Source organism: Phalaenopsis equestris, unplaced genomic scaffold, assembly GCF_001263595.1.
Source record: "Phalaenopsis equestris unplaced genomic scaffold, ASM126359v1 Scaffold000840, whole genome shotgun sequence".
NCBI classification, from domain to species: domain Eukaryota; kingdom Viridiplantae; phylum Streptophyta; class Magnoliopsida; order Asparagales; family Orchidaceae; genus Phalaenopsis; species Phalaenopsis equestris.
This window is the reverse complement of record NW_018165280.1, coordinates 4,640,255-4,664,759: the sequence shown is the minus strand read 5'-3', so window position 1 is coordinate 4,664,759 and position 24,505 is coordinate 4,640,255. Positions and strand designations below refer to the sequence as shown.

At 36.4% G+C, this 24,505-nt stretch overlaps 2 protein-coding genes across 2 annotated transcripts in view; one reads left to right on the top strand and one right to left on the bottom strand.

Annotated features, from left to right (window-relative positions):
- Window positions 1–741: 741 nt before the first annotated feature.
- Window positions 742–2,031, bottom strand: LOC110031577 (fasciclin-like arabinogalactan protein 2). The gene has a single exon (XM_020734827.1). The coding sequence runs from the start codon at window positions 1,900–1,902 to the stop codon at window positions 742–744; it is 1,161 nt and encodes a 386-aa protein (XP_020590486.1). The 5' UTR covers window positions 1,903–2,031.
- Window positions 2,032–8,719: 6,688 nt separating this feature from the next.
- The window catches only part of LOC110031717 (E3 ubiquitin-protein ligase UPL6), a 110,185-nt gene continuing 94,399 nt past the window's right edge, over window positions 8,720–24,505 (top strand). Inside the window, exons 1-4 of the mRNA XM_020735074.1 lie at window positions 8,720–9,046; window positions 20,688–20,785; window positions 20,932–21,059; window positions 22,009–22,120. Coding sequence (XP_020590733.1) covers window positions 8,888–9,046; window positions 20,688–20,785; window positions 20,932–21,059; window positions 22,009–22,120 — 497 coding nt within the window. The 5' untranslated portion in view covers window positions 8,720–8,887. The remainder of the gene's footprint in view (window positions 9,047–20,687; window positions 20,786–20,931; window positions 21,060–22,008; window positions 22,121–24,505) is intronic.

Below are 24,505 nucleotides of genomic sequence, written 5' to 3'. Positions count from 1 at the left end.
CAACGCATGCAGAAATGTGATTAAATAAATCATTATAGCTCATCCCTGTTGAACATGTCTCCATACAAAAAGACTGTTTCTAATATACTAGTTTGCACGTCTCACACTCAGTAAACACATAAAGAAACAAACAATGATGTCTGATTAGGACAACCAAACTAGCAGAGAATTATAGTCAGAGCATCAAAAAAAGATTATCTAGTATCTTAATCCTAGCCTAGCAAACTATCTAACTTAGTGTCGTATCACAACATCTAAGTAAAGTGCAGCGCTGAGTCGAAAGACTGGCATATGTTTTTACAGGATCTCCATCTTTGGCCCCATCCTAAAGATTTAAGGATTCTAAGGGTTACCACGAAATGCAGTGGAAAAACTTTTAAAACCCATGAAAATCACCCAGACCTTACAAGTATACAACACCAAACTTCACCCCATTATTTCTAAAATGAGAAAAGAAAGGAGGGAAGATCAAACTCCGAAAAAAAGAACAATGGAGGGAAGTGATTCTAAGCAAACGGAAAAATATCACCTGCGGATGAGATATGTGCGAATTAAGTATGGTACAGTGGTAATGATATGATATTAATAATATTTGGGTATTGAGGTGGAGACACATACGGAGTGTGTGGTGTATATCCTATTCTCTCTAAGCAAAGACCAAAATGGCCGCTGCAGCGATCCATATCCTAGTTACACCAAGCAGCCTTCCTCCCACAGCACCACTTTGATCGTCATCAGCCTTCAGATCTGCCGGCTCGTCATCCGGGCTATCAGCCGGCTCCGCCGCTGCCGGCTGCGGCAATGCGTGCTTGTGTTGTTTCTTCGCCCTCTTCGGCGAATCTGCAACCGCATCTGTGGAACCGCATCTGTGGCCGGCGCCGGCGCCGGCGCTTCAACCGGCTTAAAGAGCTCCCTGGGCTTCAACACCACATCAATGGTGTACACGGCGAGCGGATCCTCATCAATGAGCGTGCCTGTGATCTTTGCTGTATCGACCTTCGTCCTCAGCGTCACCACCTCGCCATCGTTCCGTACTGTGAGGTTATAGTTCTTCTTGGCGCCTTTCGTTGCGAGGGTGGTCATAACATGATTGTTAGATTTCAGCATCTGGATGGAGTAATAGACGGGTATTGCGTGGTACAGGAGAACCGAGAGTTTGTCTTCGGTACTGAGGTTCTTGAAAAGTGGGAGAAAGGGGTTTACGGCCTGATCGACGGGACAAAATGCGGAAAGACCGCTGCCGACATTGGAAGAGAGGGAAGCGGCGGCGTCGGCGGTGGAATCGAGGAGGTCGGAAAAGGTCTTGCAGCCCTTCTTGGCCATTAGGGCAGTGATATTGACGTCTGTGGGAGCAGGGGTGGGAGCCTCTGCCTCTGGGGAGGAAAGGGGAGAGCTGATTTGGATCACAGAAATGAAATAGGGGATTTCCTTTAGAGATTTGACAAAGGATACGGGAGGATTTCCGCCGGAATCAGTGGCGGAGAAGAAGACGCGGCCGGCCCGGTGGAGGGTGATGTTCACGAATCCGGTGGTGCCAGGAGCGGCGCCGGTAGCTTGGAAGAGGGTGGAGGAGAGGGTGGTTCCGCGGTTGAGCTGATGGAGTTGCTTGGCGCCGAAGTAGTCGACGAGGACATGGAGGGAGAGGAGGTTTCTAAGAGTATAAAGGGTAAGGTGCTTGGAGAGGATGGAATTCATTCCAGAGTTGGAAATGGTGAGTACGGTGATGGTTTTCCGTCGGTTGATCTCGCCGGCGAGGTGAGTGGCGGAGAGATAGTGGTTGAAGGTCGAGAAGTCTGGGTGCTGCGCAAGGATCTTAGTGATGTTGAAGCTGCAGATCGGGGTAATGGAGCTGCACAGGATCAGAATTACCAAGGAGAAAACTGGGTCTAGCAAGGTTCTCATTGTAGAGGCGACCGGCTTAATGGGAGGAGGAGGAGGAGGAGGTTTGGTCGATCTGCAGACGGTGGAGAGAGAGAGTGAAGCGGACGAAGAAGACGCAGGGAATCAATTATTTGCTCCAGGCGTCGTGGGTGTTGCTGCTGTGCCTATTTATTAATTATTATTGTTTTTAGAATTTTAATAAAATAAAATAAAATAGAGACAAAAATATGTGTAATTAGAGGTGTAATCGGGCTCAGCTCGTGTTCAACTCGTTTATATTTGTAGCTCAAAAAGTGTGTTCGTGTTCGGCTCGTTTGCCACGAGCTATTCACGAATAAAGCGTCTTATTAACAAAATTAATTATATAGTCATAAGATAATAACAATTTGAGCATGATTTAAAATTTATTATTTATATTAAAACATCATTTGAATCTAATTTAATAATTTTTATTCTATTTTTTTAATCAATATTTTAATTGGTTATAAATCTTTGTAGCCTTTTAGTCAATTAGATTTTTTATATATATATATATCTATATATACTTGATGAGTAGTATTTCGAGCCAAAACGAGCCGAACACGAGCGAACACATTTTAGTTCGTGTTCGGCTCTTTAACTTATCGAACGAAATTAACGAGCCGAACACGAACTTCTTAACGAGTCGAACATGAGCTGTTCAAGAACAACGAACCGTTTTGACAGCCCTATGTGCAACTCACCTTTTAGTTAAAAAAAAATTAATGTAAAACGCACCCCATGTTTTTTTTTTATTTATTTGTAGATTTATAATAACTATTTTTTATTTTTAAAACTAAAATTTGAAAATTACGTAAATTAAGAAAAATATGAATTAAATTCAACTACTTGCAGAGCTATTTTAATTAATTATTTTAATAAGTTTAAACTGAATTTAAAATACGTTTAATTGCCCTATCGTTTGAAAATAAAGTATTAATTTGTTTTTTAAGTTACATTAACTTAACTTGAGTTTACAACAAAATATAAAGCATTTTTTTTATGCACCAGTAAATATAAGAAAATAGAAAGTATAATCTTAAAAGAATCATCTTCTTTGATGTAATTAAATGATGCATGTTTCAAAAATATATAGTTTCAAAAATATATAGTGGCTTTACAAATGATGTCCATCTTCATCTTCTTTTGCTCTTTTTCCAGTTTACGATAATACCTTGTACATATATTAAAAGCTAATGTATATGTAGTAATTTAATTTCATTCATATTTATATAACTTCATCATAAATTTCTCTTAATTTACATACTTTTGGGATTTAAATTTTTAAATGAAAAATAGTTATTATAAATTGGCCAAAAAACTAACTTTTATATATACGTGTGTGTGTGTGTGTGTGTGTGTGTGTTAATTTTAAGTGCATTCCTTTATAGCCCTAGAACTACTTCACCTTATTTTGGAAAAATTTGTATTATTATCAATAATAATAATCATTGGTAGGTCATATCTGTAAATAATATCAGTTCATTTGAAGTTTCTGACTAAAAGAGTTGTAGTTTTAGTCAAGAATTTCCTCGATCCATTGTGAGAAGTAATTGATCATGACAAGAATGTATTTTCTCTGTCTCATGCTAAGGGGAAAGGGTCGTAATAGGCCCATTCTCCATATTGCAAAGGGCAACAGACTATTTATCGATTGCAGCATTTGCGATGGTTGCCGTCGCTTGACAAACTTTTGACTATTCTCGCACATTCTGAAAAACTCTTCGGAGTCTTTTTTCAGCATAGGCCAATAGTAACCTTGTATGAGAATCTTGTTTGTAAGGGTCATTCCTCCAGGGTGACTTACATACTCTCTTGAATGAACTTCTTGCAAAATTTTGGTCTTCTTGTTTTTTTTTATGCATTCGAGGGAAATAGAAGTGACCGCCTTATGAATAATTTTTCCTTGATGATTACATAACGTGCGGAACTGGCCATAAACTTTTGAGGATCCTTGTCTTCTACCAGTATAATACTTAATGATATGCATTCTTTTATTAGTTTAATCCAACTAACAGCTGACTCTGCTTCAAGGTTCATGACTTTGGCTTCCTTGATAACATGTTGCTCTAAATTGATAAACCATATATTATAGATGTTTTTTTTTTCTTTGGAGAGAATTCAATGAATTGGTTTTCCTCTTGCATAATATATTTAGTTTGGAAGTGTTCAAGCTTTTTATTTTTGCTTTGGCTTTCACTAGATATTTGCACATGACCTCATCTCACCTCTCAAATAACTTCTTGATATGAATTACTTCCATTTGGGAGTCAGACTTAACTAGGAGATTAGTACTCTGATTCCTAATGAGAATCTTATTCCAATATCTCGTGCTTTGTATCCTGCTTAACTGTTGGTTGTATTGAAGTTGATCTCGATCAAATGATATAAAATGAATCCAGAAGGGATGTGCAAGACTATACCTACTCCTAAACCTATGTTTCTATAGGTTTCATCTACGTAGAGTGTTTAGAGCTTGTGTAGCTCAATATTTATTTATTCGTTCGTCTATCCTTCAGAAAAACCACCTAGTAAGTAATTGATCACTTGAGCTTTAATGTCCATTTTATGTGTGTAAATTATATCAAATTGGCTCAATTTTATGGACCATTTGAGTAACCTCTCCAAATGTTCGGGTTTGGACAATACAAATCTAAGAATGGTCAGTCATGACATGCACCATTTAGGCTTGAAGGTAAGAGCGTAACTTAATGAAATGATTTGTAACAGTGTAAGTTTTTTCAGTATCATATATCTTCATTTAACTCCCTAGAGTACTTTACTCACCAAATAGATTAGAAATTGCTTCTTATTCTCCTCACAAACAATTATTAAGCTGAAAAATTCTTTTCCAACTCCCAGGTAGATGAATGAATATTCTTCTAGCTTAGGGCTTTGCAATAAAGGAGGTGAGGCAATCATTACTTTTAATTGCATAAAAGCTTGATCAAATTATTTGGTTCAATCAAAATATTTAGAATTTTTCATGAATTAAATGAATAGATAGCATCGTTTTCCAGACTTTGATATAAACTTATTGAGTTCAGTTATTCACCCAGTTATGATTTACATTCCTTTAAGATTATTTGGTGGAAACATATCTAGTATGGTTTATACCTTCTCAAGATTCAGTTTGATTCCCTCGGGTGTGAGCAGGTATTTATAGATTTTTTTTAGGTAGCTTTGAATGTATACTTCAGATAATTGAGCTTTTCTTGTGGTAGTAAAATTTTCTTCCAGTTTTTGTATATGTAGTTATAGTGATTAACTTTTCACTAGAAGGTCATTAATATAGATTTCAATATTTTTTCCCTTTTATCTGTAAAAATTAGATCCATCAACCTTTGATAGGTTGCACTGATACTTCTCAAGTCAAAAGATATTATATTGTAAAATTTTATCACCTCCTAGTGATGAAGGGATTTTATTTTCACATCAGTAGGGTGCATATTGATTTGATAATATCTGAAGAATGCATGCCCCACCGCTGAGTAGACCAGTGTGTTAATTTGTGGCAGTGGATGTCTATTTTTTGGGTATGTGACATTGAGGTTTGCGAAGACAACGTACATCTTCCACTTGTTGTTGGATTTTCACACTATCACAAATATTGGCAAGCTTTTCATAGTATTATACTTCTCGGATGAATTTGGCATCAAGTAGCTTCGTAAGTTCTTGCTGAATAGGCTGAGCTAGGGATTTTTTCATGGTTCTCATCTTTTTGCTTGATGTGCTTGGCTCATGAACTCACATTTAGCTTGTGGGGTGATGTTGATATTGAGTTTAGGCATTTCATTAGACATCCATGTGAACACGTTGTGATGATCTCTCAGGGTGGCGATTAGTTGGTCTGGATGATTTTTTTTAATTGGACCTGATCTAGAAGGTTCTACTTATTTCTTCAAAAAGAGGTGTTGGTTTTGAAATCATAGTTACTTCAAGGCCACTAAATTTATTATTGTCAAGCTAAAGGTCTTCATGCACACTCTTCACATTACTTAGTAAGTTTAAAATTAGTCTAGTTCTCTCAAATAATGATGACTTATCCTCCCGTCAGAAATTTTATAATAATATGATAAGTGGATGTCACCGCCTTGAAAATGTTAAACAACGACCTTCTGAAGATGACGTTATATACATTATCATTTTCCATGATGATTAATTCGATCAATGTCATGTATTGTCAATCTCCTTCTCCCTATGCCACAAACAAGATGATACTTTGTGAGTCTCCTTTCCTTAACTACAAAACCCTTAAGAGTGGATAAGAGGTGAGAGCGAGTCAATTTAAAAACATGCCAACCTTCTCAAATACCCCTTTCAAAAGAATGTTAATGGAGTTTTCTATGTCAACCAGGATACTCTTGATATGGTAATGAGCTATCACCATGATGAATACAATGACATCATCAAAGGGGTTCCCGCTAGTAGGCATATCGATGTATGTAAAAGTGACAATAGGGTGGATTGGTGTTGCACCCTTAAATAGAGTGGTTGAGTGGGACTCTTATATCTTAAATTACTTCAAGCTAGGCCTTCATAAAGATTTGGGTTTGACACCTCCAAAGATGGACAAGATAACTCCGACGATGTGTACAAATCTCACAGGGGTAGACTCATTGTTGGTGTTTTCAGTAGATTTCATTCCTTGCTTTTGAGTGTTGGATTTAGGGGCGACAAAATTTTTCAAAATTTCTGCTTTTATCAATTCTTCAATGAGGTTGTGGAGGTGTAGTAATTTCTCTGCATCTTGATTGTGATTCCAATAATACACACAATATCTGTTGGGATCATTCACAAGAGTTCTCGCCTTCATTAGAAATAGCTTCATGAAGAAGTCTTTATTCTAGATGGCTTCAACAGTTTAGAACATTAGCACCCTCAGTGGTGTGAGTTGGGTTAGAGGGAACTAGGATGGTTCATGCCTCCTTTCATGCTTTCTTCTGAGTAGTATTCTATCATTATTTTCCTACTCCTATCTTTGAAAGTGTTTGACTGGAGCGTTTTGGTAGCTCTTTCTGCCAAAGCAACTCCTTAGGTTATCGCAGTCTTCACGTGAATGGTTTAGAAACTTTCCTTTGGGCTCTAGTGGTATGGAGGGGCTAGGTTGGGAATTATATCACTAAAAAAAATGTGATTGATTGTGAACTCCAAGAGCTCAATTAGTGTTCTCAACTTTTGTAAACCAAGTGTGTATCTAAATGGAAATTCACGCAGGCCTTGAGCTAAGACTGCATGGGGAACAACAAATTTTAAGTCTCGAACCATCAACATTCCTTACTAGAAATATTCGATGAAGCTCCTCATGTTCTCCATGAGAACTTAATAGATCTTTAGAAGAGTCTGAAAGTTCTTCAGTGACTTTTATGTGCTAGCAAACTGAGTTATGAACATGTTCTTGAACTCTTTGAAGAAGGCAGTGACTTCTGCACATAAGTTATTGAACTAGCACAAGGCTGATTCTTTCAACATCATAAAATATTATTAATATTTTAGTGCGCTATTTATTCGCAATAGACATGTAGCTAACTCAAAGATATATGATTTACTTGATCTGATTTCCCTTTATAATATTCTAGAGAGGGAATCTTGAACTTCCATGGTGCCCACACTTCCACAATCTCTCTTAGAATGTGTTCTCCAATGGTTTTTGCTCATCCTCCTCCTTATGGCTCCTTTTTTCTGAGTATTTAAAAGGTTCATTACTCCCTTCTTCTTTTTCTCCTAGCCTTAAACTAAGAGTCTGCTTAAGTTTTTCTATTGGTATGTCCTACCTAGGCAGCTCTTGCCTAGTGGTCCTTATCACGACACTTTCATATACAAACCACCAACTCGTATGATATTGTAGAATATGATATGAAAGCTTATTTTCTTGAATCTTGTATAGCTTTCATGATTTGTTATCTCAGCTTATTGATCTGCTACGTCACAAACTCTCAAATGCAATCCCTTATTTTTCTTGCAGAATTTGAGTACAAACTTCATGTTCATCGCACCTTTTAGGTTGTTGAATCATTTTAGAATGTATGGTTCAATATTATTTACGAGTTCATACAACCCGATAAAGACATTATGAAGAATTGGAGAAGATAATGAACATGTTGCTAGAGCTCTTGGAATTAGCTCAAAGAAAAGATATGTGCTTCTCGACAATAGGAGGAGGAGAGAGAATGTGTGTATTTTAGGAAACAGAGAGATAGCCTCAGAGATTTTTTTCTTTATAGATCCTTGATCCCTCTTATGAAAGCTCCTTTTGACATCTCTTTCATATATGAGATAAAAGAAATATAAAATTACATTCCGTACAAATCTGTCTTGGTGAAAAACTCTAGATACAGGTGTTAGGTGGTGACATAAATAAGGATTGACACATTTAATATGAGATAATGACGTTTTTTTTTTTCTAGCAGCTCGTTAGACCCAAGCTAGCACGACCATTTCAACAGATGACTCAACTTTAGAATGACCTGATATTCTAATTTGTGCCTTTAAAGCATGTAAAGCTTATTGACCCTTATATTGTACCCTTAAAAAAATCTTATTGAAGTTTATAGTTGTATTTTAGGCATACAAAAATCATTTTAATAAAATTTTGTACGGTGGTGCCTCATGATTATTGAATAGGTTGGACACCAAGCATCCCTTATGCACAGTTCTTTTGCACCAGGAGTTCACCGACTCACGAAGACTCGGCGTATTCGCATTATCGAACCGGAGGTAAAATGGCATTTCCGAAAATTCAAGAAAAACGAAGGGCAACATGCCGAAGGACACTACGTAAGGCTAGAGTGCTCTCGGAAGTCTCGGAAAGCAACTAGCTGGCGTCGAATGGCTTTTCGCTTCCCCTCTTCTCCCTCCCCTTAATTCTGCACCTCAAGAAGAGTGGCGATTGCTTTGGTGTTGGTCCTTCAATGCCCGTGGGGGCCCTTTCTCGGTGAATTTCGCGGCAGCAGGCTGTTAGGGTGCGGTTGCCGGTTTCGATTGAAGGATGTTCTTCAGCGGGGACTCGACCTCCCGCAGGAGAGTGAACTTGGGAGGACGTAGCTCCAAGGAGAGTGATCGGCAGGTGGTTCTTGAGCAGGCGCGGGTTGAGCGGAAGCGGAGGCAAGCCTTTCGGCAGGAGACCTCTGCTGCTATTAAGATCCAGGTTTGTTTGCTACGGTATTACTGGGTATTTCTTTTGTTTGGCAGGGGAAATTGTTTGATTTTTGAATTCATTGGGGGGTTTTATTGTAAAAAAACGATTGTTTAGTATTTTTCTTTGGTGTCCGGGCAGGGTTTTGCTTAAAAGTTAATCGGCATTCTGGTTGTTTCTGTATTCGAGACATCATTCTGCTGTAGGTTAGGATGGCTTGGAGTATGTAACATCTGATTTGCTTTTCGTATCAGTTTGACTGATTTTAATTCTGGCTTGTTTGCTGATCGTCTTCCTTTGACTGATTTGTAATTTCTTAATAGTGATATATTAGTTAGGCATAAGCATTTCCTTCTTGTTTCAATTTCTGATACCCTCAATGCAGCAACGATACAATTTTTGATCTGGGTTATTGTTGGTGGATTGAAATAATTTTTTGTGAAGATAAAGTTGAGTCAGCTTTTAACATCATGGTACCGCTGTACCCTAGGAAAGGACAATTGGATTTTAGCATTGCATTTATGCATTTAATAGTTTATCATAGGTGGAAGAAATATCTAGCTGGCAAAAAAGGGCGTATTTTGCCGTTTAATGTGTTTCAGAAAGTCTACCTAGAGCAATTGAAAAGGATTTGATAAGACAACTTTATTTCTGATTAGTTTTACTTTTCATGAAAACTTCCAATTAATCATGTTGAATCTTTGCATGTATTAGTACATATACACACTTCGACTCTTTTCCTCATAGCATCTAAATTTGAAGATTGAGTATGGTTTGTTGTGCTTTTGACAGAAAGTATGTCATAACCAAATCAGGCTTGTAAGATCACAATGGTGGTATTAATCAAGACTATGATGTGTGTTGTGGGAGGGAAATGGAGAGAGAGAGAGAGAGAGAGAGAGAGAGAGAGAGAGAGATGTGGAAGGGTTGGTTATCGGAGGGTTGTGTAAGTATAAACCTTTCCCACATGGTTTACAAGCAGATTAGTTGTCTTAGATGCTACTCAAGCCTCAATTTGCGGAGCTGTTTCTTTGCGAGGGGAGAAGGAGAAGTAGTAAATTCATAAGGATTCATATGAGCTATACAGTTACGTTTTCCCTCTTCCTATGTTTAAACTCTTGTCTAATAACTAGGAACAATATGCTCCACTGCTATTTATTATGAGAGGCTACGAGATTGACAACACAAGTTGTAGGTCATGCAGAAGTTTATGGCTTTATGTTGAAAGCCCATTGTCCCACCAATAGAGGGGGAAAATTCAATTATTGGATTACGAGTTTTTACGCATTAGGTGATCGAAATTCACTCACTATGGAGTCTAAGAAGTAGAAAATTCATTAGGACACGTGAGCATGACTGTCAAAAAAAGGTCGTTGTTCGCGAACAACTCGTGTTCGGCTCGTTCGTTAAATAAATGAGCCGAACACGAGTAATTTTCTTAAACTTGAATTATAAACACGAACAACTCTTTCTTCTCTCCTGTTTGGCTCGTTTTAGTTCGAAATAAAAAAAAAAATGTATAATTTTATATAATAATATTATATATATATTATTTATATAATAATATACTATATATATTTATATCTAAGTTTAAATCATAACAACTCGTGTGGTAATGTGGTTATGTGCTTTCCAATTTTAACAAGGTAATTTCGAGCTGAACATGTGTTGAACATGAAAAAGAATATTTAAATCGAGCTGAACACGAACACACGGTTCACGGGCTAATTTCGAATATGATCCGATTTCGAACTCGAGCAATTTCGAACGAGTCAAACACGAGCCAAGCCTGAGCTCGCTCAAGCTCGACTCGTTTACAATCCTACATATGAGCTATAAAATATCTATTTACCTCTTCCAATGGATCTTGTTTAATCTCCTTCCTAATAACTAGAAATAATGGGGTTCATTTCTATTTATCAAGAGGTTTCATGATCGACAACATGAGATGTAGATGATGTAAACATGTAGGACTATGTTGAAAACTGTTGTCCCAATAGTAGAGAGAGAACATTCAATTTTTATATTATGACTTATTACTCATTAGGTGATCCAAAATCGCTCGCTCACGAAGGAGTTAAAGAAGTCTGACATCTCGATTGAACTTAAGAAGATTTTTTTGAAAAAAAAAAAAGCTCTAGAAAAGTTTGGGTCAATGATAAATGTGAAACATTTTGAATTCCCACCCATTTTTAATATTCTCTTCGCCATCTTGTTAAAGAAGCCGCCCCTTTCGATTATTATGGATGCTCGGCCACGCTTTCATTTAGCTCTTGAGCAAGCAGAGAGGATGGTGATTGAAATTTTGATATTTGAAGTGAACAACTCACAAAGTTGGATGTCTTTTGATATTGTTCGGTGTTATTCACTCTTCTAAATTTGGTTGAGGGTGGATACCCCCGCAACTCAATTTTTTTTAGGAGTTTTTTAGCCTGGTGCTTGGAGAGTGTAAAAATTGTTGGAGGATTGTTGTCTTAACATTATTTAATTTATTAAGTTTAAATTTTCTATACAATTACGATTTACCTCTTCCAATGGATATTGTTTAATCTCCGTTCTAATAACTATGAATAATAGGTTCCCTTGATATTTATTATGAGAGGCTATGAGATTGACAACACGATGTGGTTGGTGTTGCAGAAGTTCATGACTTTATGTTGAAAGTCTGTTTTCCTACTAGTAGAGGGAGAAGATTTGATATTGGATTATGAGTTTTTATGAATCAGGTGATCAAAACTCGCTCACTCACTAAGGAGTTGAAGAATACAAAATTGATACGGACACATATGAGCTATACAATATGGGTTTACCTTCAAATGGATCATGTTTAATCTCCTTCCTAATAATTAGAAATAATGGGTTCCATTTCTTTTTACCAAGAGGTTGCAAGATTGACAACACGAGGTGTAGATGATGTAAATGTTTCGGACTTTATGTTGAAAGTTGTTGTCCCAACAGCAGAGGAAGAACATTCAATTATTGGATTATGAGTTCTTATGCATTAAGTGATCCAAAATCGCTCTCTCACGAAGAAGTTAAAGAAGTTTGACATCTCAGTTGATCTCAATATGATTTTTTTTTTGTTGTAGAAAAATAAAAGCTCTAGAGAAGTGTATATAATGATAAATCTGAAACATTTTGAATTTCCACCCATTTTTACTATTCTCTTCTTCAATTTGTTAAATCTCTTCGATTATTATGGATGTCCACCATGCTTTTTTTCGGTTCTTGAGCAAGCGGAGAGGGCGGTGCTTGAAATTTTTGTATTTAAAGCGATCAACTCACAAAGTTCGATTTCTTTCGATAGTGTTTGGTGTAATTTACTCTTCTAGATTTGATTAAGGGATATACCCCCACCGCTCAATTTTCTTGAAGGATTTTTTTAGTTTGGTGCTTGAAGTGGGTAGAAATTATTGGATGAATTTTGTCTCAACATTATTTAGTTTATTGAGTTCGATTTTTCAATACAATTCCGATTTCCCTCTTACAATTGCTATTGTTTAATCCCCTTTCTAATAACTAGGAACAAGAGGCTTCATTGCTATTTATAATGAGAGGCTACGAGATTGACTACAGAAGGTGTAGGTGATGAAGAAGTTTAGGACTTTATGTTGAAAGTCTGTTATCTCACTAGTAGAGGGAAAATATTCGATTATTGGATTATGAGGTTTTACGCATCAAGTGATCGAAACTCGCTCGCTCAATAAGGAGTTGAAGAAGTAGAAAATTTATAAATACTCCTATGAGCTTTACAACATGGATTTACCTCTTCCAATAGATCTTATTTAATTTCCTTCCTAATAACTAGAAAGAATGGGCTGCATTTCTATTTATCAAGTGATTGCAAGATTGGCAACACGAGGTGTAGATGATGTAAACGTGTAGGACTTTATGTTGAAAGTTGTTGTCGGAGGGAGAACATTCAATTATTTGATTATTAGTTCTTGCGCATTAGATGATCCAAAATCGCTCACTCACGAAGAAGTTAAAGAAGTTTGACATCTTAACTGATCTTAAGATGACTTTTGTTAGAAAAATAAAAACTCTAGAGAAATGTAGATCAATTATAAATGTGAAACATTTTGAATTCCCAACTTCTTTAATATTCTCTTTGCTAAGTTATTAAAGAAGCTGATCACTTCGATTATTATGGATGCTCCACCAAGCCTTCATTTTGTTATTGAGCAAGCAGAGAGGATGGTGATTGAAATTTTTGTATTTGAAGTGATCAACTCACAAAGTTGGATGTTATTTGATAGGGTTTGGTGTAATTCATTCTTCTAGATTTGATTGAGGTTGGATACCCTCACCGCTCAATTTTCCTGATTGAGTTTTTTGGTCTGGTGCTTGGAGAGGCTATTAATTGTTGGAGGAATGTTGTCTTAACATTATTTAGTTTAATTTTCCTATTCAGTCACGATTTGCCTCTTCCAATGGATTTTGTTTAATCCTCTTTCTATTAACTAGGAACAATATGCTCCATTCCTATTTATTATGAGAGGCTACGAGATTGACAACACAATTTGTAATTGATGCAGAAGTTCATGATTCTGTTTTCCCACTAGTAGAGGGAGAACATTTGATTATCGGATTATGAGTTTTTATGCATCCGATGATCGAAACTCATTCACTTACTATGGAATTGAAGAAGTAGAAAATTCATAAGGACTTATATGAGCTATACAATATGGGTTTACCTACAAATGGATCTTGTTTAATCTCCATCCTGTAACTAGAAATAATGAGTTTCATTTCTATTTATCAAGATGTTGGAAGATTTACAATACGTGGTGTTGATGATGTAAACTCATAGGACTTTATGTTGAAAGGTGTTGTCCCAGTAGTAGAGGGAGAATATTCAATTATTAGATTATGAGTTCTTATACGTTAGGTGATCCAAAGTTGTTCACTCACAAAGGAGTTACAGAAGTTTGACATCTCAGTTGATCTTAAGTCTACTTTTTTGTAGAAAAATAAAAGCTCAAGAGAAATTTATATCAGTGATAAATGTGAAATATTTTGAATCCCCACCCATTTTTAATATTCTCTTCTTCAAGTTGCTAGAAAAGCTGACCACTTCGATTATTATAGATGCTCCACCTCACTTTCATTCAGTTCTTGAGCAAGCAGAGAGCATTGTGATTGAGATTTTTGTATTTGAAGTGATGAACTCACAAAGTTGAATGTCTTTCGATAGGTTTTGTTGTAATTTAGTCTTCTAAATTCGATTGAGGGTGGATACCCCCAATGCTCAATTTTTTTGAAGGAGTTTTTCAGTCTGGCGTTTGGAGAGAGGGTAGAAATTGTTGGAGGAATGTTGTCTTAACATTATTTAGTATATTGAGTTTAATTTTGCTCTTATTTGACCTCTATGATAATCTTTGGCTTAATTTTTTTGCTTTTTATGCCCTTGACCTCCATTATTTTAGTCGCTGCAACTTAAGTTTGTGCGACTAGTAGATGGATCTTGGCTTGACTGCTATTTCTTTTCCATGAGAGCCATAGCATCTCAAAATGAAGAGTGGGATCATGAAAGTTTACTCTATCATTTTATTTTTTTATCTGTTTTAGTTTTTGTCTAGATGAGGCATTCAGTAATCATATGGTTTCTTAATTCAATGAAATGACTTTATCATTTTGAAAATCTTTTGAATTTTCTTTGATTATGTTGGTGTTTCTATCTTTTATTTTGCCTTCTTGCCTTGAAATTTTGTTGAAGCATGACAGTTTTCTTCATGTTGATAGACTTGTTGTACTTCTATAATAGCTTAGCTATCAGACTAGTTGAATTATTTTTGTGAAAAAATAGTATATATCTTTCCATAACAGTAACTTGTCTAAAGGTAGCTTGCATGAATTTTGATTCAAGTTTATGAACTTTAAGCACCTGTATATTCAAGTGTGTTGAAGTGTCTCAATGACCTACCCTCTTATCTTAGGATTCATAAGGCATTGTATGTTTTTAGAACACTACGAGCTTGTGAATTGTGTAATAGTTAAGCGTATAGCTTGGCTGACCCCATTTACTGGGATAAAGGCTTGTTGTTGTTTTTGTCTCCATCGTTGAAGTGGGTGAGATACCATATAAGTGGTCTAGTAAACCACTAGAGAGGCACATTTATTAGTTTCTAACAAAAATCTTATGGGAAGTTTTGTAAATTGTGCAATTAGTTGACCGTGTAAGTCAAGGAAGGGGGTAACACTCCGTGTTGGTATTTTTTCACATTCTTCTTGGCTATAACAAAACCTTATGGCTAGCAGCTTGCAAGATGGCATGAAGAACCATTTTCACCTTGAATACTTTGACGTGCTTGATGGGATCTTTAGTTCTATGATGGTGCATTAATCTCGAGACTTCGAATTATTGAGAAAGGGCTTCCTCTATCAATTTTGAAGAAAACATGAGAAATGCCTGTCTATATGCTATTTCTCTCGATAAGAGCAATCAACGTCTTATTATTGCACTCTGTTAGCTCCATGTCTAAACTCATCACTTAGCAAGAATTCTACCTTTCAGCCCTTTGGAAGGAATATGAAACCTATTTAGGTGCTGCCTGATGTAATGAAAGATGGAGATCTTCCTTCAGGTTGTGGATTATTTTTTCAAAATTTGCCGCCTAAATGGCCAGCATTGATGCTAGTGAAAATTTGCATAAATGAGGGGTCGCTTTGTTATAATCAGTTGCAGTTGTTTTCCTGTTACGAGCTATTATTTCATGCCCATTGGACCAAAGATGTTGGATATTTGGCTCATAAAATCATGGTCGTGGGACTACCATAAACTATAGTGCTTGTGAGTGAGAGAGAGGAAGAGGGGCCACTGAGGATGCGAGTTGAGGAACTTGAACGACCTTAGGGGCTAGCTAGATAAGAAATAAATTCTTGCGCTATGTGGCTCCCCATTCCTTTTTGTTCTCATGGAGCTTATCAGGAGGATAATCAGGTCATTTGTGATCCAGCTAGCATGATCTTTTCTTTCGCATCGATATGATCCTGTAGCTTTAATGTGACATCATCAGATTAGGGTACCCATTTGAAATTACGAGCGAGTTTAATTGCATGTGAAGTTCTAGCTCTACATGTGAAATTCTTGATGAAGATAATTTGCTATGAAGATTGCACCACTAGGTTGCATCCACTTGAACTAGGGCTGTTTATATACTTCCTTATTGACTCTATATACAATTTTGTTTTCTTATAATTGCTCGTGTCACTAACTATAATTTATTTGGGATTAGAGAGTGCCCTTGATTATCCTTCATCTTTTCTGATAGAGTGGGAAAACACAGGAAGTTTGTGTACACAACTTGGATTTTAGGATCATTCAAGCGATCTCACAAATAATCAAATTTTTTTTATCATATACTAATCAATGATAATCCAATTATAAACTGTTGTTATTTATTTTTTTTTTTTTATAGAAATGCGGTTACATAGATAAGACTAATTATTTGAAGGTAAATCTAATCCCATTTGATCCTATCAAATGTTTAAATTCAAATTAATAGTTACCAGAAGATAAAACAACCTTATTAAATAAATGAAATGAAAATAATTGAACATTAAATATGGTCAAAAAAGATTTGAGATGAGTTCGGTTCAGCCCCTTTATTGCATAAATTTACTCCTTTGGATTGGCTCATGACAATTTGGTTATTTGGATGAAACCAACTATTCTGTATTACATTAATTTGATTGCCCAAGAGCTTTTCTCCTGAAAAGTTTAGTGGAGAACGTTGAGGAGGAAGTGGCATCACAGGGTCATATGGTGGTGGATGAAGCATCCATGTTTTAGAGAATAATATATGGAAGTTTAGAGAATACACAAAGATCTATAGGCTTGGTTGTTATGCGACTACAAACTTCATATGCGTGTAAGATTTTTGCAATGCGGACCAACAATAGATTAGGCAGCAAAGTACAACATGAAAACTTAATCTTTCATAGGTTTAACTGAAACAACTATAATCATATAAAGTAGTATATTGTTCATAAGATAGTGGAATTTGAATTGAGTACAAATCCCAACAATAAGTGGGAGAAGAATAAATGTGAACTTTGATACAACTAATGATATCTTACGTAAGAAATTTTCAGCAAACATTATCATATTCTCAACAATATTCTCAGGATCTAGGACTTCATTCGACATATGTTCTATTTTATCCTCCAATAATGTCTCAGCTCCAACTTCAATTAATGGTGAACTTAGTACTGATATCTCATAATTAGTCTCCAGTTCTAATTCATCATCAAAAAGAGGAGTGCCATTATGAATGTCTTTATTAGGACCATTTACTTTTTGTTGAACTGGAAAAGGGTTTAAGATTTTCGTGATCAAAGAAATCTTGTGTAATAAATTGCTTCGAGTTTTGCAAAAGTGCATATTTATGTGGATAGTCATTTGTTGTAGCCTATCAAGTGCTTCATTAATATGGATCCAATATTTTTCATAAGATGCATTATCATAAGTAGATGATTATAGGAATCATCTTTATCATTAAATGTGTAAGGGTGAGGAGATACAAGAGGATAAATTGGCATCCACAAATATAATTTTCATGAGGTGCAAAATAATTTCTATCTTTATAATATATTGCTACTCCTTGTTTGCGACAATCTGGTGCCATTGGAACTAAAGAGGACTGTGATAAAGAAACCCATTGGAGTTTGACGAGGATTGGTAGTGCTTGATGAAGCTAAAGTTGTTGGATTTCTTGTGGCAACCACAAGGAGATGTACAACTGTTGGATGAAAGATCAGGGGCAATTATCGGACAATTGTAGTTGGGGGATATATATATATATATATATATTGGTGAAGTCAACCTCAAGGAATTACAAGGATGGCACGAGATTAGTCACAGGTGTAGTTGAGTTGGCTATTGAAGTGGTTGATGTGGAAGGTACGGAAGATGTGGATGGGTTATGGTGATGATAGATGCTTATAAGTTGTGGTCATTTGTTTATAGAAATAGTGTTAATAGGATGAGGCTATTTATTTGAAAAAAATTTTAATTCTATCCAATCCTAAAAACCATTCAAATTTAAATCTAATACCATTTAGAGGGAAGATAATTGATACCGATAAAATAAATCAAATTAAAAATAATAGAACTTTGACCATGATTTAATATGTTTGTTAAAGGGATTAAAGACTATTCCTATTGAGCTTTTTTTAGCATAGGCTAATCTCTTTTGATCGACGTATGAAAATCTTATTTTTGTAGGGCTAAACGGGCAAATTTGTTCTGCATTTTTAACTACAAGATTTTTTGTTGCAGCTAAAAATTAATTAACATTGGTTTAGTGCTGTGTGCATTCGTCTTTTTGCTATAAACTATTTGATTTCACCTTCTCCTTTGGCTTATTTTTTTTATGACAGCCTACTTTTATTCTTAGGAAACTGTGATTTGTTAAATGATTAGTTTTTTGGTTAGCTAATGCTCATTATGGCTCTTCTTTGGGTTTTCAATTTTTGTTGCAAGCATGCAGCTGGTACTATTTACTAAATGCCATAAACTGGTTTCTTTTTCCTGTAAACTTCTCATTTAACCTGTTTCCCCTTCTGCTTCTTTGATCCAATTTTATCTCTGTAAGTGTCAGAATTGTAAATTTTTTTGCTTAAGCCAAAATAAGTTTCTTTTTGGTGATTATGGTTCCATGGTAAAGATTGGATGGCATATTGGCCGACATCCCAGTTCTATTTTCTTTGGAAATTACTGCTCAGTCAAGTCTTTCAATTTTATTAATGCATTTTTGAAACATAAACTCCAGTGTTCCTGCAAACAGACAATTCAATTGATACCGTTTTGAGTTATTTCTGTAGGAGTACCCTAATGACGATTCATGAAGCTAATTGATACAGGAGTTAACAACAGCGGAAAATTAAATATTATTGTTGAAATCAAATAGGAACTTACAACGAAACAAAACAAAAGCATGAAAATGCTACAAACACGACACTAACTCCAACTAGGATTGGATCAAAGGGTGGTGAAGGTGGCAGGTGTGGGTATGGAAGGTGGCTGTGTGGTAGAAAGGGGCGGTTGGCAAGCAGAAACAGCTAGGCGGCTGTTTCCCATGTTCTTGAATAGCAGGCAAGCAGTGAAGATCGATGTGGAAGGGTTGTCCTGAGTGGTGACGACAAGGAAGAAGGTGGCGGCAGCTCAGAGGAGGCGGTTAGCAGCGCGGATAGAGGTGGGGGTTGCTGTCTAGGGCAGCGGCAGCAGCAAGCCTGGAGGGGATTGGAAGGTCAGAAGTGGCTGGAACAGCAAAGACTTGCTGTCCCTGAGCCGGTGACAGAAAGTATGGGAGGGAAGGTTCCTGGTGGCGGCTGGGATTGCAAAAAACAACAGGGGAATGGCTGAGACAGCAGGAAACAGGCTGGACAAGTGGTGGCTGCAGCATTGGAGAGCGGCCGGGAGCGGCGTGGGGAGGATATGGTAGGGGTAGGAAAGATAATCACCACTTGGAGACCAAGATACAACTGAAGCACTACCTGGAATTCTAGGATACAACCCTCGAAGAGAATAAGTGACGCCGGCGACTGCTCTGATACAAAACACACAAAAATTGAAAATCTCAAACACAAGAATTACATAAATAAAGCCCTAGATAACTAGGATTGGATTCCACTTGCAAAGGAGCATCAAATCGATGTGGAAAAGCTGGTCAGCTCTCCCAGATGCTAGACCGAACCGGTTTGACTGCAGACAGACATCTACGCCCATTCCCGTGTCAATTGCTCACATCCGTCTCCCGCTCTCACATTCATCTCCTGCTCTAGCATTTGCATGTGTCCCATGTCTGAAGAGATGCTTCCGTGTCAAACATCATCTATGTTAATATTGTGGAGCTTCTATAATTATTTATGCCGTTTCAAGGTTTAAAATTTTTTGAAAATCAACATTTTAAAATTTTTATTTAACTATATTAATTATCTATATTCTCAGACTGCAATTGAAACTTCGACAGACCCCTAATTTCGCCTCTAGAAAGGAATTTTATAAAATGCTGATCCATCTATAGCAAACTGATGGAAGATATTTTTAAGGTTATTTGCAGAGATCAACATTAATATATTGGCAACACTTCAGCATCGCCTTACATTTTTTTTTCTCTGGGAATAGTAACTACCTTTTAATTCTTCTGTTAACTTTTTTGATGCAGTGTATAACCTGCTTCAATAGTTTAAAACAGTAATTCTGTTCTACATATATGTGAATTGTAAGTTTTGTTATCCTTGTGACAATTGGTGCTGTTAGGTTATCTTAATAACATTCTAGATCCGGAATGCTATTCTTGCAAGCTATGGTTTATTTTTTGTTCCTTGAGCAGCATAACTGGCCAAAACATTTCCAGCATTCTTTGATCTATTGCTTCAACTCTTTTCTTTTGGGAAAATGGACTAAACTGCTTCTGAATGCTTTACTGAAATTTGGAGCAAGCTTATTGAACTGATGATTAATAAGACTGATCCCAATTTACTTCGGTAAAGTTAATGATCTTGATGATGATGACTTTGCTGGATTATATAAGCTTCACTGGCATTCAATGTTAACTTAGTCGTGAACTAACTCTTTATTACAATGTTATATTCTTCTTTCTTTGGTATTAAATTCAAATAAGGTTGACTTCTTTATTAACTACAGAAATTCTTCAGAGGAAGGAGGGCTGTTAAATTTGAACGATCAAGAATACGAGAGCAATTCTGCCATACATTCGGTGATCAAGGCCAAAAAGCAAATAAGTAGGTTTTTCTGATGTCTACATGTGCCAAAATACCGTGACTTTCTGATGCTGATAACGTCTATGGAAATTTAATTTCTTTATGCTGTGATAAAATTTTGAGCAAAATCTTCTAAAACCCTTATAAAAAAATGTCTGTTAAATCAGGAGTTGCTTAAGTGCTGATTCAGAGTTTCTGCCTCAGTTACTCCTTTTCTTCTCGGTAAAGAACAGCGGTGATGTAGCTATTCTAACAGCAGCAAGCCGGTTAATACTTCAGCTTGCTTATAATGGTGGTAAGCTAGCAAATTTTGTTAACCTTTTCCTTAATTACTTCTCACAGATCTTCTCAGAATTTTGTAAAGTTATTGAAATGAAGGATTTTGTTTCCCTAAAGGTGGAATATGTAGCGGGGATGATAGCTATTCAAGGTGTTTTTGAGTTTTTTCTTCTATCTGAGGCTTTTTATCTTTCATTTGCCTCTTTTATATTGATGGCGGACAGCATTGCTTGGGTTTCTACTTGAGTTTTTTTTCTTCTTTTATCTACTTTAAATTTGTAGGAAGGCATCTATAAAAATTCTCTTGAGAAGGCGATGGAAACAGGGTACAAAAGCAGGAAGCTTGAGTTGAAGGCCTAGGAAATTTCAGATCACTTTCTGCCCATGTTTGCTGTTTCTATTCTTGTGGCAATGTGTTCATGCCACTTTAATCATTTTTCACAGATTTTTTTTTTGTGAGAGAATTTATGTTTATTCTTTCGATTAGATGCTCATTTCACCATTCATTTTATATTTTTCCAGGTTTTGCTACTTGTCCATCACAGCATTCTGATTACTATGTCCTTTTGGCTCTCTTTTTTCGGCGTCAAATTTTTGAATTGAGATCAATTTTATTGCTTTTGACATTCTTGCTTGCTAAGTCAGCATTAAATCTCATTTGTATGCCTTTAACGCGGTTGAGGGCTTTATTTTTACCTTTTCTTTTAAAGTTTGTCACTCTAGTGAAAATTTATACAATTTTCAATTTAGTCCGTTTAAGTCTAGATCATGATTATCATTGTTGTTATCATCTTCTCCATGATTATCATTTTAAATAGAAGAATCTACTTGTCTATATTAGTGTTCTTGACCATGTTCTTCTGTTCGAAGATTTGCTTCTAATCTCACTCAATGCTTGATGATCAGTTCATTTTTTCTATATTGAGATGAAATATACCATTTTTAATGACTTTGAGATTTCCCAGGGAATCTTGTGAGTATCTTTTCAGGAACAGATTATTCTGCTAAGCGGTCTGTTGTAGAGATGAGGGTCAAAAAGCTTGTGCTAGCATGCATCAAGACAATCCACCATATGAGGTTGGTCATTTAACTCAACTTTCATTTAGCATTTAACGTGGATGTTGAATTTTTTTGGAGCCTGTGCATATCTAGCGGACTATCTATTAAGTTTTAACTTCGTTTAAACTGGGGGGCAATTTCATAGTTAACCCCAAGGTGTTGCATAGTTACAGAAATAACACATTTGATTTTATTTCATTTTCTTCATTATAAAACCATCCAAATCTTTAATGATTCAACCAAACCTTTGAAGTATCATTTTAAATTATTTGGATGCATACACAAATTTGGAATGTTAATGTTTTAAATAAAGAAAATTTTTATGACTTATTCTCACTTTTAACAGAAACATTTCTTTTCTTAAATCATGCATTAGACACGCTTATAAAATTGACTTGACTATTTTTCAGTGCTTTGGAATTCTTAAAAAAAGGTTGACATCATTCTGGCGAGAGAGAATTTATATGGGAAATGCTAATAGTCCTATCATGAATCTCATTGAAACATATTGAAACCTATTTTTAAAACTTGCCTTCACAATGTTTTTTTTACATTTTCTTCTAAAAGAATTTATGAAATAATAGAATATACTCAAATCAAACTAGCTAATGATTTGTTTGCTGTCAAGTTTCTAGAAAATTTATTACTCTATCAAGATATTTTTGCTAACGTGTATATGAATGGGTTAATTTCACGATTAAATTTCTCCAAAAGTTTGAATTAGTTACAATAAGCTATCAAAGGAGTATTTGATGTGCATATATTCTAGCTCTTATGAAGAGCTTTGTTGACAGATAACATAGTCGTGAAAAGAAGTTGGCTAATCTAGTCGATACTTTGGCTTGTTGTATTATATGCGGAGCTTCATTAATCATATTTAAAGTTTACTTCAATATTTAACATATGTAAGAGTCAAGGCGATGACACCATTTTAAAATATGTATAGAAAAACTGTACTCAAATTCATTATTTTTTTAAGGAAAAAAAAATCGTCTAGAATATAAAGATTGTAAGGCCATTACAAGTGAAAATTTAAGTATTCCATATTGATTATTAGCGGCCCAGGCGAAGCTTCTGACGGAGCGAGTGGCCTCCCGTGCTTCTCTCCCCCTTCATTTTCTGTTTCTTCTTCATATGGAAGCATTTAATGGCTGATTGTTGATATTTCTTGCTACCCCACCCCTTCCTTTGGCGTGAGAATTTTCTTTTTATTCCTTTCCTTCTCTTCTTCATGCAAGAGTCTATTTATTTGTTGTTTTCAAAATTTAGGGGTTCTCTTTGCTGTATTCAAGGAGGTGGTGATGCTTCGGTTGTATCCTACTCCGAGGTTGTGATTGTATCTCCCCCTTTATCTTCCTGACTTCTTCTCATTCACTTCCCTTAGTTGCCAACACCCCGCAGCTTCCCCCCTGCACTGCCGCCCTCTTTTTGCTGCAGCAACCCGCTGTCCACCCTTTTCAGGTCCCTCCCGACCCCACCGCTACCCTTGCTGTCACGGGTCTTCCCCACCGCTACCCTTGCTGTCCAGCATCTTCCAACCACCAATTCGCCTGTCGCCGGCCACCTGCGACCCGCCATACTTTGCTGTCCTCGAATTCTATAGTTTCCCCTCGCTGCCATCAACACTACTTTGCTGCCCACACCCTTGCCAACTGTCTCGATCCACCCATCCAACCTCCACCACCTTTGGGATACACTTTCAAGGTGTTTGTTTGTGTCGTTTTAATGTTTTGGTGATGTTACTTTCAGTTTGTGTGTGTTGTAACCCTATTTTTCTATTAATAAAAATTATATTTTATGGTTTGTCCTTTCTTCTGCTGTATCATTTGGTATCAGATCTAGCCCAACCCTAGTCTCATTCTAGGGTTACTTAGCCTCCGCCATCACCCAAACTACCTCGACAAAAATTGTTTCTTTCCTTTTCCCAATCATAGCCAAAACTCTTGATCTAACCCTCAATTCCTCTTGCTGATTTTCAAAATCAGTAACTTAAAATTAAATATTTAGCCCTCTCTAACCTCCAAACTCTACATCCTAGCCGTGTCACTAATGAGATACATGCTCGAGCTCTCGAGCATTCTCAAGAGGAGATACGACAGAGATCCACCAATTTCAACGAAGGCTTGTGGACATTGAGGATGAAATTCAATGGGAGGCTACCTTCTAGCATGATTTGAAAGGTCGAAGGAGGGAATGAGAGGATATGATGCTGAAGCGGGAGACACAGTACCGGGTCCTACTAGCTTACTACAGACAAAAACTTTGGATTCTATCTTCAAAAGTGGAGGGACCACACCATTGAGCTATACCCACATCTTACAGTCAGGGGTCAACATGAGGAACTTATAGCCAGAGTGCACTTAGAGGAACAACCAAGACAATCCCATCAGAGGACAAACTAAT

Excerpts from the sequence above, each read along its gene's own strand:
- LOC110031577 (XM_020734827.1), bottom strand. The coding sequence starts at position 1,902 with ATGAGAACCTTGCTAGACCCAGTTTTCTCCTTGGTAATTCTGATCCTG.